The sequence below is a fragment of the Euprymna scolopes genome, chromosome 13 (genome assembly GCF_053919585.1).
Source record: "Euprymna scolopes isolate OS-2025 chromosome 13, ASM5391958v1, whole genome shotgun sequence".
Lineage (NCBI taxonomy): Eukaryota > Metazoa > Mollusca > Cephalopoda > Sepiida > Sepiolidae > Euprymna > Euprymna scolopes.
The window spans coordinates 70,558,277-70,572,956 of NC_136494.1; the positions used below are offsets into that span (position 1 = coordinate 70,558,277).

At 34.7% G+C, this 14,680-nt stretch overlaps 1 protein-coding gene across 2 annotated transcripts in view; it reads right to left on the bottom strand.

Moving 5' to 3' along the window:
- Positions 1-14,680, bottom strand: part of LOC145292065 (transcription cofactor vestigial-like protein 3) — a 337,302-nt gene that overhangs the window by 60,371 nt on the left and 262,251 nt on the right. For both annotated transcript variants that reach the window (XM_080138117.1, XM_080138116.1), the window contains exon 2: positions 7,712-7,988. In XM_080138117.1, coding sequence (XP_079994243.1) covers positions 7,712-7,988 — 277 coding nt within the window. The remainder of the gene's footprint in view (positions 1-7,711; positions 7,989-14,680) is intronic.

A 14,680-nucleotide genomic window follows, 5' to 3' on the forward strand; every position in this document is an offset into this window, starting at 1 on the left:
CCACCATGTAAAGTTACACTCTGAAAACTGGATACGGAAAAACAGCTTTTTCTGAATCACTATATATATAATTTAGTCTAAAATATGTTATTCTACATTGACCTCTGGTGAACCTACTGTTTCTTTTATAAAATTATTCGATATAAACTTCTTTCCAGTTAAGGAAAAAAAAGCATGAAGAAATTTACGTGCGGGGTTTGACCCTACAGACAACATTATGAATAAAGAACAAAACAAAAAAAAGTATATTTATAAATCTTATAAAATTCTTTGCATTTAATGAAACAAAAGTTAACAAATTTACGTGCGGAGTTTGAAAAAAATAAAAATAAAAGACACGCACACACACACACTATCAACTTGCCCACAGCCCGTTGTTCTATCATTGCTGCTAAGTGACGACATAGAAAAATGCCTTTACCGATGATAGATAAATTAAAATAACGGTTTCGATTATATATTTCGATTATTGATTAACTAGTGATTATTGATTTATTAGGGATATTCTGACAAAACATGCCCAGACTCATGCACTAAAGTTCTGTAAATTTTAAAGAAAACCATTTCACCCGTTTCGGGGTCTATAAGGAACGAACTTACATACATACACAGTTGCATGTATATAATTGTATTGTATATATATATATATATATATATATATATATATATATATATATATATATATATATAACCAACTAATATATATATATATATATATAGTAATTTATAAAATATATATGGCGATTAGCTTAATCGCCATATATATTTTATAAATTACTAACTAGCTCTACATACGTATTGAGCACTTTTGAAGTAAATACTTTAAGTTTACGCATAAATCTATACTTTCGTATATTAAATTTATGTGAATAAATGAAGTAGTTATATATATATATATATATATATATATATATATATATATATATATATATATATATATATATATATAAGTAATGATATTTCAAAGCAAATGCATGATACGGGCCACGCTGGGGGGTTTCGTGGGAGACGTACCCGAGCCTTTCTCTCATGTTACGGCATTATCAGTTCGCGCCATTTCAATAATCGGCGCGGCCCTGTCCCAACGGGACCGGCATTACTTCTGGCAGGTGATAAGCGTTAGGGGGAGGGCGTGTGTGGGGTCATAGTATGGTGTCGGCCACACGGCCATAATAACCTCACAATGCTAGATTACGAAAAGCAAAGAAGCGGGGTTTGGTTAGGCGGTGTTAGTATATCTGGGATATTACCGTTCAGAATGTCTGGCCAGGGCGGATAGTTAGAAAGATGGCAAAGGGGTGGCTTACAGTTATGCTGAAATAAAACTACGGAACTGTTTTGATCGTGTGGCCAAACATTCCAATTGCTTGTTATTACATGAAAAATATTACAAAACCACGCAAGAAAAATATTTCGGACAGGTAAACTTTATAGGCAAGTTGAAAAAGAAAATAAAATTCTGACCATAATAAAATGTAAACACACGACAACAGGTGCACGTGTATTCACAGATATTTTCTGCTTCCCTCTCTCCTACTCTCTCATTCTATATATATATATATATTAGCACACCGGTACTCGTCAGATCACCTTAGTTAAGCAACGTTGAGCCTGGTAAGTACCAGATGAGATCGGTGACTATTTGGGAATTTTAGGCGCTGTATATGTTCTCCGCTTATCTCGGCATTTGTTTCATTTGATTGCGCATCTTTTACCACAAAAAATTTAGCGCGCAGGTAACCCCCCGGGGATATCTATAGCCTGTCAAATTTCTCTCTTTTTACCCCCATTATATTGCCACCTATAAAATAAATTTCTCCAATTCTAATCTCCAATTTTTTTCATTTCTTAATTTGAATGTTTTCAAAGTCGCTGTAGTCTTTTTACCTTTACTTTTGTATGATTCCACGTTTTTCTCTACTATGGCGAGAAGCATTTAGCTTGGAAATGCGGTGGCCTAAAGATCGTTCTCCTTTATTACTCTTTCTTTTACTTGATAATTTAATAAAGTTCCTATGTGACCTTCCACTATATCTTTTCACTTTTCTCTCTCTATCATTATTTCTCTCTCTCTCGCTCGCTCTCTCTCTAGAGACAGAGAGAGGCAGAGAAAAAGAGAGAAAGAGCGATAGATATACATAGATAATATAACACTTTTTATTCTCTTGCTTTTTCTCTCGCTATCATCATCGTGGTGATATGCAGGCCGCATTGAGCTACACTTTAGCACAGATTTTACTGCAATTCACCGTTATACAAAACCACTGTCGTTCTCAACACGAATCAAATTTAACGTTTACCTGCGAGAGTTATGCATCCATTATTATACTTTTACTACAGTATAGTTGAACATTCGATGGTCACAAGTGTGTGAATGATACTTCTTAGATCTTTATACGTTTGAATACAAAGAGAAAAATGAATTGTATAGTAATGCAATACATATGCATATGCGTTTGTGTTGTGTAATGAAAGAGTGCGTGAATTTGATTACGACGTTGGAAAAAAAAGAGTGACTCTTTCTCTAATTGTTCACAGATACATCGATAAATATAGCGTGTCATTGAATTGTTACGTATATGCTGTGGCCGGTTGTTCAAAATGAGTTTTTCTAGTCTATATAAATGTTGACATCTACTTTTGTCACTGGTACAACTATACACACACACACTGACAGCGAAGTAAGAATCACAACACAGTTGATCTACAAAAATATATATTGTTTTTATTGAACACCGACAAATCAGCTTAAAAATTATTTAACTTGGATAAATTATTTCTCTGTATTCTGCCGTTTCTGAAATGCGTGTGGGGTGGGGTGGAGTGTGTGGTTTTGCCGGACGTCGGCCGGTAAAGAAATGGTGAGGCAACCATTGCTCTCTCTAACCGACTGAGTCACTTTTTCTTTGTGACGATTTTATTTATAAAAAAATTGTTTTCCTATTGGAATGTTTAAGATTCTCTTTGTCTATTGTTTCAACCTTTGACCGATATCCTCTCAAATATTTCTGGATAAAATTATTCATTCCGTTAGACAATGGTGGAAAGTCGCGCTATCTTCAAATTGAATGCATCTGCGTGTGTGCAACCCATCAAATGTTTTTCTTCCGGAAGTTGTCTGCCAATATCTAACAGAATAAAACGGGACAGGGTAAGAAAAATACATAAATAGCCAAACCTTTTATAATACAGTAGTTGTGAATATTTATACATATATTTAGATTTCATTTGCCTACGGCACCTGTAGGCCGAATGAGTAGAATCGATAACTGTCAATAAGACGGTTTTAAGTTCGATCTTGCCTTAAAGCAGTTGCTACACTTACGAAACAGTTTATGTGTGTATCAGCACAAATAACTAAAATATATATTCGTAACACTTTAGTTATTTTTTTACAAACCTTATTTTTCTGTGTAGAATTTTCTATCTTGTGTTTATAATCTAAAAGTTCCATCTCTCTGTCGCAGATATTGATGGTGTGAGACTCTATGTGTTGGATGTCCGTCAGAAGCATAAATGCGTCATTGAATTCATGGCAAATGCGCATTAATGATAGTGATAACTCTGTAGAAAAAATAAATTCCGAATCGCAAAAGGTCACTCGTTTTAACGGTATTCCTTTGTCTTCTGAGCTCTACAACATTTTTGAGTTAAAGGATAGTAGGCTTTACATTTTGAACAACTCTCTTAAAGAAATTGTGTATAAAAAAAAGCGAATAAAGAACCTGTAAAGTTGTGTGTGTGTTTGTGTGTTTGTGTGTGTGCTCTTTTAAAAGGTTTAGCAGAAAACGGCCCATGACAGATTTCCACTTTGCTGTCCTTGGAAACGTCAGAAGACATTTCGAGGGTTCGCCGTCAGCTGAGTCGAATCAGCCTCTCAAATGAGGCGTCTAGGGACGGTAAACGATTAGCGTTATCCTCGACACTCAATTGATAGACCACAAGTACCACCACCTTCGCCTTCTGAACATTCAATCGTGGCGCAAATAGGCACGCAGGAGAGGAAGTATAAAAAAAACAAGTGAGACTTGATACCTTGCTCTGTTCAGTGTCGAAAAATAAAGCCTAGATAATATTTCGTGTAATAAATAAGCAAGGAATATCTTAGACTATTTTACTTAGTGGTAATTTAATTTTGCTTAAATACGTAGCTACTTCGTTTTTATTTGTGCGTGATTAATTTGCAATTTATGCTGTTTCCCGCGCTTTTGAGTATGTATAGGCGTCTTGCGGATGTGCTATGGATCACGACATGTTAGTTTCGGAGGTCGTAGATCGTGCGAAAAATTATAAAAAAAAACAAGCAGAATAGAAACCAACAAATAAGGAAGAGAAAAAGAAACAAAAAAATAAATAATACCTACTATTACGACAACAGCAAATACCTTTACTTTCTCTCGCCAAGTGTTTATCATCGAACGAAATTTTCATGAACAGAGTTTCTTTCCAAGAACTTCTAATCCGTGGATCACATTACAACAAAACGTTTAAGGATCATTCAGTCAATTCTAGGATAGGTCATTGGCGATCATACCAACAGAGTATCATATTAAATGAATTAATTTGCTCCTGTCAAGTTATAGACATGTGCAGTTCTAGATTTACTCTCCTAGGCGTTACCTACTCTATTTGAGAAGTCATTAGTTTATTGCTAATCTCCTGAGGCGTTACAACCACGAAATTCTGACGGGGCTGATCAGGCATTTTATGAATGTGGCCTGAAACTATAAATTCACTGAACAGAGCAAGGTATCAAGTCTCACTTGTTTTTTATACTTCCTCTCCTGCGTGTCTATTTGCGCCCCGATTGAATGTTCAGAAGGCGAAGGTGGTGGTACGCTTTATGCACGCTGGAATTTCACTGCCCACTTTTTGACCTTGGGAAGTAACTACACACAATTTCTCCATCTTCAAATATGATGTCAACAAATATTTGTTACAAACTGTCCTTATGAGAATTCAAATGAGCGCATTCCAACCATCATATCAAATCTTCTTATAATATTTTTCATCATTAACTTTAAACCACGGTTTTTTAATAGTTTGTCCTTACTCAAACCGCTGTAACACACACATATATATATATATATACATACATACATATATATATATATATATATATATATATATATATATATATATATATATATATATATATATATATATGAATAAAAATAAAATAAAAATACAAGCGATGGTTGACGTTATGTTATTTGAGAAGGAAAACCGGGAATTAATAAAATAGTAATCAACATTTCGTCCTTATTTCAGGGGACATCATCAGGATTTCGTAGGAAAAATGTAGAAGAAAAACGATTACAGACCACACGCGAGTGAAAAAGGAAAAAATCCTGAAGTCCTTCCCATTCTGGGCTGAAACTATAAATGTGCGCATATTTATAGTGTCAGCCCACATTCATAGTTTCAGCCCAGAATGGGAAGGACTTTAGGATTTTGTTCCTTTTTCACTCGCATGTGGTCTGTAATCGTTTTTCGTCCAAATTTTTCTTACGAAATTCTGATGATGTCCCCTGAAATAGGGACGAAACGTTGATTACTATTTTATTAATTCTCGGTTTTCCTTCTCAAATAACATATATATATATATATATATATATATATATATATATTTATATATATATATATATATATATATATATATATACAACGGCTATCTGCAGGGCTATCAGAAGAGAGGGTCTCAATATGCAACTAGCCCACTCTGGGCCATCCCTTAGACAGAAACTCTCTAAACACAGGCACAACGAGGACCACAACCATGCACATTAAAAAATGGCCTCGTATACCCTGCAACAATCTGCCACTGTACACACGTAGTATACAGACTAGAATGCTCTGCCTGCGAAAAATTCTACGTGGGCAGCACCATGAGACCCCTACACATAAGAGTCAAGGAATACACACAAACACAAGCATCATCATTCCGCAAACATCTCAACACCTTCAGAAACACTAATACATCTATTAAAGTCGATATTTTTTTTTAACCACAGAACGCAATATTGAGAATCTTCGCATTAAAGAATCATTACTAATAACCAAATTATGGCCAGAACTCAACAACAGACTGGAGCTCTGATATTCATTCATTATATAACTTTACATACGGCTCCCAGCTAAGACTCACCATTACAACCATAACCCATTAGAACAGATACACCACTGCACACCGTTCACAGCCCAACTCACAGTCTAGAAACCACAAGCCCCTCCCATATAAATTATATATAAAAAACAAATAAATAAATAATAATAAAATAAAAGAAATTTAATAAATAAAAAACCGCAGTATATATTTAAAACAATAGAATTAAAATATAGATAACTGAAGTAACACAAACCAATTAAAAATAAAGTAAAAAAAAAAAGAAAATGTCCCATCTACTATTACTTATAATCCCATGGAAATAAATAAATTAACAACTCTCAAGGAATGTCATCCCAATGCCCTCCTCCACACCTATCTTCCTACTCCTGGCAACACTAACCTTAACACCCAGGTGCCGACTGGGAGCTCACCACCCTGCATATATATATATATATATATATATATATATATATATATATATATATATATATATATATATAGTGTTATAATGGAATAATTCCAGGAGGAAATCCAGGTATGAGAGCTCAATGTGGTAAACAGAGCAATAACATAAAAATATAACACGGAAATTACATAATTGTCGATGCAATAATTTATTTCAACCTTAGGGGGTGGTAGTAGCAATCCCTCTGGTTTTTGGACGGTCGGGGCCCGGTTCTTTTTCTTTCTTTATTTCAGTATCAAAAATGTATTTGTCTAGTTTAGATGCTTGAAAATACCATAAGGTTGAAATAAATTATTGCATCGACAATTATGTAATTTCCGTGTTATATATATATATATATATATATATATACATATATATATATATATATATATATATATATATATATATATATATATAAAGTTAAGAAGATAAAGCATAAAGTTTCTTAGGAACGTCATTACATTATCATGTCAATAAGGGAAACAGAAAGAGGAATAAGGGAGAAACCGCTTCAGGCCATGATATTCCGAAGCTACATGCTTCTTGTCAGAAGAGAAGCAGATACAACAAATTCAAGATAAGAAATTGAAAAAAATTGAGATTAGAATTAGAAAAAATATTTTATAGTCGGGGGGGCGGTAAGACTTAGTAAAGAAAAGAAAGGACAGAAAATAACAATAAATGCTAAAAGAATATAAAAATAATATATAGGAAAAAGGTTGCACTTTCTCAACTAGGCTCCAACCCCTGTCCCATCGCCGCAATGTTGCATCCTTGTGCATTTTTTTACAAGTATTTTAATGGAATGTGCTCTGATGAACTCATTGTACTTGTGCACCCCCATATCCCTGAAAAACACGCTTAGCAAAATCACTTTTCGACATAAACAGGCCTTCATGTTCTGAAGATGAGGTATGCCTCGAAAATTTTGAGAATTTGACATCACAAAATCATACTGGTACGAAATATTATGTTGGTAAATAAATGTAATAATTGAAAATATTGAAACCTTTCAATATTTTCATTCTTTCTATTTAACTTACCCAACTGTATTTTGCTACAGAACTGTATTATTATGGGCTTTCAATACAACTCCTTAAACTTTAGGCACAATGTTTTAAACAAACTACAAGTTCCTCATATTTTTTTCTTACCTGGTCGTGTATATGAAGTTTTAGTGCTTTGCCGATCTGGAGGATGATAGCTGCTGATCTGGTTAAGCGATCTCGTAAAGTGTTCGTCAACGACCACCGCCGTATCGCCCGTGAAATATGTGAGCAGGACGCAGTTCGGGTTCAAGTATTGGACGCTGCCTTTCGACGCTTCACTTTTCTCGATGTCGTCTTCGTCAATTTTCGACAGTGTTGCCGGTGTCGATTGCATGTAATGGCTAGGGCTGGTGACGTCATACATCGATGGGACTGCATATTTCTGGAATGAGAAAGAAAATAGATAAGTTGTTTTGCTTATTAAACGCACCTATTTTAGGGGAGGGCGGAAACACTCCAGACACAGCCTGAAGCCACTTGATATTAGGAACTAAATATCAGATAGGCGCAAAAGTTTTGCCGGTTTTTAGAAGAATCATTTCAAATCATTCTTATTTATTTCATACATATTTTTGTTACTTAAACATATTACAATGATAAATTCTAAAGCAGCATTCATCTTTTCTGCGATAACCTCACGTATGTTGACCCTAAAACGACCTTCTTTAATCAACAAAGAGGGCGTCATCATCCAACATGATAATGGTTTTCCCTTCACAGCAATATAAGCCAAAAGATCTCCTTGAAGAATTTTGTTGGGAAATCTTGCACCATCCTGCATATTCTTCTGACCTAATTCCCTCAGATTGTCACTTATTCTAAGTATTACAAAACTATCTTAATGGGCAAACATTACAAGCACCCGAATTGATTGAATATGAGTGATATTCACATTAATATCAAACCCGAAAGAATTTTACAAGCAATGAATTTATAAACTCCTTGACAAATTACAGAGAGCAAATGTCGTTATTATTATGAATCAAGGTTTTCAGAAACACAGTTTTTATTTTCAAGATTAGACTTTAAATCGGCAAAATCTTTCGCACCGACCGAATAAAACACAAGATGATTAACACAAACGTAAGCGATGTCTATTAACTTTAGTCTTATATAGACTAAGGCTATAGGTATGAGGAAAGCAGTCAGCAAGATGAGAGTTCCATAAGCCTGCAGTTCTTGGCAATAAGTTACTATGAATTACAACGAGGCACCTGAACGGCGAAGTAATGAAGACCACTTTACAAACAGATCAAACAAGCTGCAACAAAGGAAGCGAACAATAACGCAGACAATTATATAGAACATATGCATTGATGGTAGTTATGAAAGAGAATGAGACTAGGAACATCATGTCTGTGAAAGAGATAGTACAGAGAAATAGGGGTGGGGCCAATGCAATTATAGATACGCTTCTGAACCATATCAAAGTTTATCAGACAAAATATGACAACAATGCTACATACTAAGAACAGATAGTAGATTGCTAGAGATATTGAATGGCATCGGGTCTGGGAAAGTGTTTGGAGTGATAAAGAGAACTGATTGTAGGAGTAGCAGAAAAAGCAGCGTAAGAGACGCCTTAAATAAGTTTCCAGACTTTTATTGAGAATACACACATGAAACTCTAGTCCTCTCTGAAGTAATCTTTCCCGGCTTCAATGCACTTGTACCGTTCAAACAACTTTTGAAAAGTCCATGGAAGCCATCTTGTGTGAGCGTGGCAATGAATCCTATCACAGCCTCTTTTATCTTCCCGATTATCTCATAACGACAGCCTCTAGAAGTTTTTCCTCAGTTTAGGTAATAACCAAAAGTCACAGAGAGCAAGGTCTGGACTATAGGGAGGGTGACGAACTGTCTTGATGTCCATCTTGGTCATTACTACGTCTTTCTTTTTAATTTTCTTTGAGCACCCTTGGGACAAACTTTGCACAAATCATCCGCATCTTCAGTTCCTCACGAATAATTGTGTGTACAGTTACTACACCGACATCAAACTGTGCACTTATTGTCTCTATAGACACACGGCGGTCATTATTCATGAAATTCAATATTTGGCCAATCAACTTTGGTGTTCTGATTTCCTTACTCCTCCAACATCTCTCATTATTCCTAGCATACTGCCTTCCTTCCTTGAATCTCTCATGCCACTAAAAACTGATACTTGATTCATGCAAGATGATAAAAAAGTCATTTTTAAGCATTCCATACGTTCTGTGATATTTTCCCAAGTTTAAAACAGAATTTGATTGCATACCGTTCTTCTAAAGTGTCCTCACGTCAAAATTGCATTTACGAGCTGTGACTATCAGGCTTTAGTAAGGTGTATCCTAATTCATGCTGTATTTGTTCATTTCAACCTGAAATCATAACTATTAGACATTCATCTCATAATATATATATATATATATATATATATATATATATATATATATATATATATATATATATATATATATAGCAATAACATACTGAATTATCAAGAGTCAACGACAATTTTAAATTACTGTACAAAAAAGTCTGGAAACTTAATGAAGGCACCTCTTATGTGTGAACTTAAAATCTGATTTTATTTTTTTTTATTTATTACAATTTCACCCCAAACAAGGCACAGTGCCACTTTGATGTAGGGATCTACTATTGGGGGCACACGTTGCAGAGGTACTGTGTAGAGAGTTGAGCAGCTAGATGTCTGTTCACACTGCACTTGAACTTCTGCATATCAGTACAATTGAGAAAGCAGGAAGCCGGAAGGGAGTTCCAACGCCTAGCAGTTGTGGGGAAGAAACTATTTGAGTAAAAAGCTGTCTTACATCCAGGGATTTCTACTGTGTAGGGGTTAGATTTTGCTGCTTGTCGGGCTTGTCAAGGGTATTTACGTCGAGGGGATACAGGGGCGTGTAGTTCGTCGGAACACGCACCATTAAAATACTCATAGAACAGGCAGAGGGATGCGACATTTCGTCGATGGGACAGAGGTTGAAGCTTAGATGACAGTTCAAGACCTATCAGGCGAGCGATGATTAGGTTTGATTGATAGTTTGATTCAAAGGTTTGCTTAAAACCCGGATGAAAAGAGGATGACTGATTGATTGATTTGTTTATGTAACAAACTTCGGTATTCAAAGTTGAATTTTAATTATTGCTTAGAGAATACAAGTTATTATGATTTTGGTCGATTAATCAGAATAGGTGATCGTAAAAATCGAAACTTTTGGGGTATCGGGATCGGTTTAGAATCGGGAAAAATGTACCTATGTTCCGATGCCAAAAACGATTTAAAAATATTTTATTTTTTTATTTTACCTTGTTTTGTATGTTTTTTGTTAAAACTTTATTATTCATTGTTCATACTAATGTTTGTAAACATTTGTCGATTTTAATCTACTATTAAATCATGAAATGATACATGATATAGGTATGTTTACGCTTACGAAAGTACATGCACATATTACATAGGCTTTTATGGCAATTAAAAGCAAACAAAAAACACTATAGGTAAATATCTAGAGGTTTTAAAGGGAACAGATTCGATAATTTAGTACATTATTGATTATTATATCGGAATGTTAAAATCGTCCCATCACTGATTATAACGTGTTAATTCTTTGCAGAAAACGAATTAATTTTAATTCCATTGTAAACGAAAAAAGTGTGAGAACACCCACGAAAACATATGAAAAATAGAACAAAGTCTGTCTTGTTCAGTTTTCGTGTATTTATTTGCTACCCCACGAAAGTAAAATGTGACACAAGGTCGTTTTTAATGTGGGGTTAAACCAGCTCCCCTAAAACAAGGGTAAAAAAGGGGGAACTCTGACAGTATTGTCTAGTATGAAAGGTTTCCCCTAAATTGACCAAGGACCAATTAACTTAAGTGCAGCATCTGCAGAACAGATGGTATTTATTTGCTCCCCCACTGAGCAAATTAGGCACAAGGCCGTTTTTAATGTGAGGTAAAAACCAGCTCCCCTAAAAGTAGGCAAAAAGGGGGCACTCTGGTTACCAAAAATAATAATTGTCCCAGTATAGAGGGTTTCCCCTCCATTGACTGGTACAAATTATCTTAAGTGCAGTATCTGCCGGAACAGATGGTATTTATTTGCTCCCCCACTGAGCAAATTAGGCACAAGGCCGTTTTTAATGTGAGGTAAAAACCAGCTCCCCTAAAAGTAGGCAAAAAGGGGGCACTCTGGTTACCAAAAATAATAATTGTCCCAGTATAGAGGGTTTCCCCTCCATTGACTGGTACAAATTATCTTAAGTGCAGCATCTGCCGGAACAGATACTACACTTTGAACCCAGCCCGAATGCCAAGAACAACAGAAAAAAGGCAACCCTTGTCCGGTTTTTATCTATAACGAAACATATTCACATATAAAAAGGTCCATCAATATGCCACATAAAGGCAGGTAGGCACAACTCGTATATCATAAAAATAAAGTGTCTGGTAAAGTCTGTTTAAAGAAAAACTACTTCAGTCATCTCCATGAAATACAATTACACCTCATAATTTTAGAAGTCTCTTAATGCCGGAAGGTTTCCTACTCTAATTGCTTCTGGCTTTTTTTCGTTTGGAATTTCCTTCCTACTTCTTGCTTCTCCGAAATTGCAAATATGCAAAAAAAAAAAAAAAAAAATTAATTTACTGTAAAATAAAATATTGGTTAGCTTTAAGATTATTGTTTCCACTTCACTACGCTTTTCCCTTTATTTTAAATTGGTTTTTACGGTATCTTTTGCTTATTAAATTGTTACACGAAAGTACAGAATAGCTAAAAAAAAAAAAAAAAAACGCCCCCCTCCTCATGTTAAAAACGTGTTTCTAAGTAATGAGATTATTATTTAGAAAAACAATTCTTAATATCGGAGAGACAACCGAAAGTGAAGTGAAACAACGATACAAGATAATAACCAACCTAGTTTGACTAAATCCCCAACTAGGTTATCTCCTAAGACTCAGGTCCATATCACAGTAACCATTCAGCAAAAAAAAAAAAATAAATAAATAAATAAATAAGAGTGTAATGCGCCATTTAAAAAAATTTTTTTTCGATGGACTCAAAGAAAGTAAACCCAATCCACTAGAACACTAATTAATATATAAATAAATACAATAGTCAGTTTAAAGAAAAATGGCGACATACTAGCGTCTTGTTGAGGGAAGTGGTTCAGACAGTTCGTTTTCCGATAAGTACTACAAACAAAAGGAAATAGAACCAGATCTACAAGCCCTTTGGGAGTCCTTGAAATCAGGGCTTTAATTATTTTACATATATTGGATACTTGATCTCACCTGAGAATATCTCATGCTATGACTCATTTTGGCTCGTCTGGGGTTTTCAGTCATTTTTTTTTCCTGTCAAAGGTAACACTTGTACAGCTGTTGAAGGTAATTACATTTTTTATTAGCATTCCCGCACTTAGTTTTCAGGTTTACAACGGAAATAAGATAATAGTTTTTGTTTTCTTTTCCCCGCAAACATAATTCTTTAACGGTTGAACGTATGAATACAAAACTAAAAATGCAAAAACGGCCAAATGACATTCGTTTACAAAACATTAATACACATACAAAATAGATTTTCAAGTAATAAAAGGTTCCATCTTCTCTTCCCCTCTCTCTCTCTCTCTCTCTCTCTCTTTCTCTCTCTCTCTCTCCCTATTTTCATTTTTCTCTATATTCCCACCTCTCATTCCATCTACGAATTTTCCTTATGTATCTAACTTTTTTCTCTCTTTTTATCTTTCTTTCCATCCCCCTCTTTCCATTTTTCTATCCTTCTCTCTCTCTTTGTCTCTCTCTCTGTTTCTATCTCCCTCTCGCTCCCTCTCTCCCTCCCTCTCTCTCTCATATATATATATATATATATATATATATATATATATATATATATATATATGTATATATAGCTTCGAAATGCCCTGGCATAAAGAGTCCATTTTATCCACCAAATTTTGCTTGTATTCCATCTATATATATATATAAAAGCGAACATGTATGTATGTATGTATGTTTGTATGTATGTATGTATGTGTGTTTGTATGTCACGAAAAAACTTTCGACACGGGTCACAGATTTTCACGAGATCGGTATCATTTTAAAGTTCCAACCTTTGCCCGACAAATATCGAAAAATTGGCAATATCTATTAATTTTTTCACCCTAAAATCATCAATTTTCTACAGGAAGGGGTCAGCAAAAACCGTCCTCTCATGACAAGTTCGCTTCTACTCATGCGTCATGCGACGTCGGAACATTATTTAGTTTAAATTTAAAAATATATACATGTGGAATATTTGCGTATATATGTGTATATATGTATGTACACATATATATATTTATATACAAACTAACAAAAAAAATGTCTGCCTTAAACCACTAACCTAGTTTTAAAACAGATCCTTTGTTCGATAAAATGCATGCCCATTGGCTGATAGGAAGGGGTGCAGTGGATACTAGATAGCTGAGTGGCTAACTAAATCCTCAATGGAAGAGGACCCTATAAAAACGATAAACAACCACAGAATTCACGCATAAGCCTGATGAATCCTAGAGTGGATGAAACGCCTAATATTCAGTGTAGCTTAATCGCCATATATATTTTATAAATTACTATATATATATATATATATATATATATATATATATATATATATATAAGTATTAGGTACCAATCATAAAATATTCTCCAAATTTCAGTTTCTTTGTAAATATGGAGGGATTTTACGAATTATGCACAACATCCGATTTCAAAATTCAAATATATTGTATTCGCATTGAATATACTCCATAGTAATGAAACACTAATTAAGCACGATTTCTTGAATATGAGTTTCTTCTGAACGCCTCGTATGTTTAAGCCTTAAATGATAAATCTGTTTCAGATCTCTATCTTGCCCTCTTCTTCTCTCTTCGCCGCTCTTTCTTCATCTCTTCCTCTCTCTTCCCCGCTCTCTCTTTATCTCTTCCTCTCTCTCTTCCCCGCTGTCTTTCTGTCTCTCTCTCTGTCTCTCTCTCTCTGTCTCTCTCTCTCTCTCTCTCTCTCTCTCTCTCTCTTAGAGCTGAGAT